Source organism: Lolium rigidum, chromosome 5 (assembly GCF_022539505.1).
Source record: "Lolium rigidum isolate FL_2022 chromosome 5, APGP_CSIRO_Lrig_0.1, whole genome shotgun sequence".
Taxonomy (NCBI): Eukaryota; Viridiplantae; Streptophyta; class Magnoliopsida; order Poales; family Poaceae; genus Lolium; species Lolium rigidum.
The window spans coordinates 49,704,368-49,708,938 of NC_061512.1; the positions used below are offsets into that span (position 1 = coordinate 49,704,368).

General features: G+C 52.4%; 1 protein-coding gene across 1 annotated transcript; it reads right to left on the bottom strand.

The window, feature by feature from the left end:
• Positions 1–255: 255 nt before the first annotated feature.
• On the bottom strand, positions 256–2,098 carry LOC124657149 (probable polyamine transporter At3g19553). Its single transcript, XM_047195750.1, has 2 exons — positions 1,128–2,098; positions 256–1,036 (listed from the first exon to the last, which is right to left on the bottom strand). Exons 1-2 carry the CDS (start codon positions 2,096–2,098, stop codon positions 526–528), a joined length of 1,482 nt encoding a protein of 493 aa, XP_047051706.1. The 3' UTR covers positions 256–525.
• Positions 2,099–4,571: the final 2,473 nt, after the last annotated feature.

The window sequence follows — 4,571 nt, forward strand, 5'->3', positions numbered from 1 at the left end:
AGTACATCATACTGAATTAATGTACTATGATATTTTGAGAAACTAATTTAGTTTGCAAGAAGTCTTACAATTAAGAAACAGAGGTAATAGCCGGTAGTCTAAAGCTACAGAATGGCAGGTACTTCTTGTACTAAATCCGAGTCAATTAAAAAAGAACGCAGAGAGTAACTAACTGCGGCAGAATCTTCCTGCACTTAGTTTGCAGGAGAAACATTTAACCCAAACACGATGAATATAAGTATAACCGGCTTGTCCTGAATAAATTATCAACACGTTGCTCTGAAAAATTCTACATCCAGAAGTCACAATGAAATCCAAACAAAACTACTATACTCCACAACTGTAGCTACCCTATTACAAAAGTTCAGGAATTCAGCAGCAATTGCCGCGCTGCTATGATGAACAAAATCATCAGGAGTTCACAAATCAACTCACTGTGTATGCTAAAAAATTTACTGAAACTACTGTACAACAAGTGTACGTACATGTGTGCAGATACAAATCGCGACGGTGCGCGCGCTCATGCTACTCTGCCTTGCTGGTGGGCACCTCCTCCTCGGCGGCGGGAACATTGTCAGCAGGGAGAAGGACGGCGCGGACGTCCTCAACGTCGTTGTCATCGTCAGCCGACGACGACGATCCGTGGAAGCTGTCGGACGGCACGGGCGTCAGGAACTCGACCCAGCCGGTGGTCTTGAGGTGCTCGAGGCCGAAGTACATGGCGACGCCCGCGGCGGCCACAGCGCCGCTGACGACGAAGGTCCTGGCCGTAGCCAGGCACATGACGGTGGCGATGAGCGCCACTGGCGGGACGCACATGGCGGCGGCCCCCTTGGAGCCGAGCGGTATCCGGTAGGGGCGGGGCAGGTCCGGGTCCTTGAACCGCAGCTTCACGAAGGCCGCGAACACGGCCAGCATGCCCAGGCCGTAGAGGAAGTTGAGGAACTCGATGATCTCCTGGAAGCTCATGAAGGACAGCACCACCACCCCCGCCGCCGAGCACAGGATGCTGTACGTCGGAGTCCCGTGCCGCGACCTGAGTGACAATGCGCCGCCGAGAAAGATGAGGATTTTCTGTTTGTTCTCCCGGTCAGAACTATGTACACGAGATTCAGAGAGTTGCTCACCTGCGTGCGAAGATGGCGGGGATCATGCCCATCTCGGCCATGCCGAGGAGCTGGAAGGAGTCGCTGCTCATCTCGGCCTCGAAGAGCCCCATGTTGGACATGGCGGCGGCGGCCTGGATCCAGACGCGCAGCCAGGGCCCGCCGATCCGCTGCCCGACCTCGGAGAAGAAGCCGTCCGTCCACTCCGCCGCGGTCTCAGACGGCAGCGCGCCGGTGCCGGCCAGGAGCGGGATGAGGTAGGCGCCGACGACGAGCCCCACGGCGCCGAACACCGCCTTGGGGAACGTCTTCCTGGGCTCGTCGACCTCGCCGGCGAGCGTGCTGGCCTTGTCCCAGTAGTTGAGGTTCCAGAACATGGAGTTGAAGTAGCCGCGCGGGTCAATGGCCTTGGGATTGACGGCGAGCCAGCGGAAAGGGCGGATCTTGGGGATGGCGAGCGCGGTGAGCGCGACGAACGGGGAGAGGGAGAAGGCGGTGAGGAAGAGCGCGGAGAGGCCGACGAGGTGGAGGCCGCGGTAGTTGAGGTAGGTGAGCGCGGCGGTGAGCGCGAGCACGGCGAGCGAGCGGAGCGGGCCGGGCAGCGCGAGGCCGCCGGAGCGGAGGTAGTCGAGGAAGAGCACGGGGTAGAGCGCGTTGTCGAGGGTGCCGGAGGCCCACTTGGTGAAGCCCACGAGGAAGGCCGCCGTGGGGCCGAACGCGGCGGAGACCCACGCGACGTAGCCGGCGTTGGTGGGGAACGTGGAGGCGAGCTCGGCGGTGATGAGCGCCTCGGGCAGGGACCAGAGGACCGGGAGGATGAGGAAGCCGAGGAGGGGCAGCAGCGCGCCGCCGCCGGCCCGGACCGAGTCCTCGATGCCGAACGGGCCGCCCGAGACGTCGTAGAAGATGAGCGCGACGAGGGGGAGCACCGTCAGGGGGCGCCGCCGTGGCGGGGATTCGCCCTCGATCCCTCCGCCGCCGCCGCCGGTCATCGGGTCAACGGCCGGGCGCCGCCGCCCGCGCGACGAGGGAGCAGAGGTGATCTGGCGAGGCGTGCGAATTGGGAATGGTTTCCTTCCGTGTTGGGTGGTCGTTGCGACCGCGAGAGATATTATCGGGCGATTTGGGAGGATTGCAATGCGGGCCCCAGATTCAGGTGAAGATTCTTCTCTTCTGCACGTAATTTCTGTTGGGGGAGTTCGGAATCCGGATCAACACGCATGTCGGTGCAGACAAAACCTACAATTTGGGGCTGAAATTTCTTTCAAAACAATATCATAGGATTTGTTTCTGAAGATATTTTTTGTTGATCCTTTGATTCATATGATGGGAAATCTTAGGAGTGTTTTCTAAGAATTCACCCGTAATCTTTTTCGCAGAAGAAATTACATTGGCTCAGCTATTTCGGTAGAGTAACAACATTTGATTCAAATTCCTGTAGTTTTCTCATTCTCTGCCTACCAGACACACTATCTTTTTTGGGAATAGAATTCTAGAATTAGAAGAAACATCAAACAATATGAAGACCTTAACAAAACAAATATTACAACAAAAATTCTCGAGATGTCCTCCATTTTCAACCTCTAGACCATGCATGACACAATTTTAAACACATGACAAGATTGACCATACCAACCGTCTAGGGGAACCACCCTATCTTCTGCTTTGTCTCCCACAATGATGTTGATGGCCCCACCTGATCTCAATTGCTTTATGTCATGGACACGATGGGAACGACTTTGAAGTGGTTGTCTTCGACGATCTTGACCTCGATCACGATCAATCCAATATCAGTTTCAGGAGGTGGTCGCTCTACAGGTTCTAGGCGATGCATGTCCACGAGCTCAGGGAAGGCATGTTTGTCTGGCGTCATGAATAGGCCCTACTTCTTATGAACCATGGACGTCTCCAATGCCATGAAGATGAATAGAGCTCTGGTGATGCGGGACGCATGTCTAGACATGACAGAAGTACATAAAAAAAGAGCATGGCGTATGGTCGGGGATATTAAGTTGTGCATCTGCGAAAGTTTCCACATTATGGTCGAAGTAGGACGGAATGGAGACTGAATATGAACAACCGTTGCTTTTCAGAAGTTCAAACTTACCGACTTCAGCATGTGACTTTTTGCTCTAAAATACATGTTGAGTATGAGATGGAAATGCTGCTATATAGCAGTAGCAACACATATTTTTGGAGAATATGCGACAAAGGTTGTATACCTTTTTTTCCAGAATACACCATCGAGAAGTGTATCAATTAGAAGGGTGTCAAAAAGAAAACGTTGTGATGCCAACAAGAGGTGACAGCTCCCCACGCACGCTTACGCGGCTTACTCTTCCAACTCTCACGAGATTAAATTCGGTTTAGGGAACCCGAAACCTAAGTCACCGCTCCATTGAAGACGATGTCATTCCGGTGCCTCTAGATGCACCAGAAGACAAGGATGATCTTCGTCCATATGTCTCGCTTATGCGCCTTAGGGCATGAGCAAGATGTCCACCATCCCACTAACTCAACAAAGGTTCTATATCATATCATTGATACTGGAAATGGTATAATAAATAATTCCTTCGATTCATAATAAGTATCGACAATTAGTTATAGAGTTAACAACAACTTTGTACTGAATCTTTATAGTATTTGATTCAAGTCGAGGGTCCAGCAATATTTAGATTAGAAGTTTTTCAACATTAAACCGGCTGTCCACTGGGCCCTTGATGCCACGGTCTCGCCGTCCTACGGGCCCAGACGCACTAGTGTGAGCGGCGGTTCGTTGGTGAGGCCTACGTGTCAGCTGAGTCCTGAGGGGATTCGAGTGTTGTTCTTCTCGCCGTCTCTGTCCCACGGCTCCCCCTCTTGGTTCTCCTCTTGCCGGCGGCGCTCCGGCTTCGCTTCTCGCCGACGCCTGGTATCGGGGCTAGCGGCGTCGTTCGAGTACTGGGAGGCCTCTACATTGAGTGGGGGTAGGAATGGATGGGGTACGTTAGCTAGCTAGGTTTTCTGCAATTGTGCTCTGATGTGGCATCTCTTTCGTGTTTCGTGCAGGGGCAAGGAGCAGGATGGGTACGAGGTGCTTCAGAAGGTGGGCAAGGGGAAGTACAGGGCGAGAGCTTCCGGGCCCGCAGCCAAGAGAGGTGCGCCATTAAGAACCTTTATCCCCGTGAGAAAGAAGCTGTAGCTTCAAGTTGTTTGCAATGCTTCGTTGCTGTAGTTTGCTGTGAGAAATATGCAATGCAAGCAGTTGATCCAAGAAAATTGCCAAATGCCCAAATGGTACGGCAAAATTCAGCTACCTTCTTAGCCTCTCTCTATATAAGCATGTAATACAATTCAAATTACCTGGTTGTGTTTTTTTTAGATAATGCCATTCGGCTAGCTTTATTGATTTACAAACATAGTTACATCGTTTACAAGAGTGTTCAGTATGAAACTACCTGGATGGTTTTTTGTTTGTTGTTTTAG

Bases quoted from the DNA above. Each gene is read 5' to 3' on its own strand.
- LOC124657149 (XM_047195750.1), bottom strand. From the start codon at position 2,098: ATGACCGGCGGCGGCGGCGGAGGGATCGAGGGCGAATCCCCGCCACGG. The intron at 1,037-1,127 runs GTGAGCAACTCT...ATTGTCACTCAG, and splicing joins CCCGCCATCTTCGCACGCAG to GTCGCGGCACGGGACTCCGA.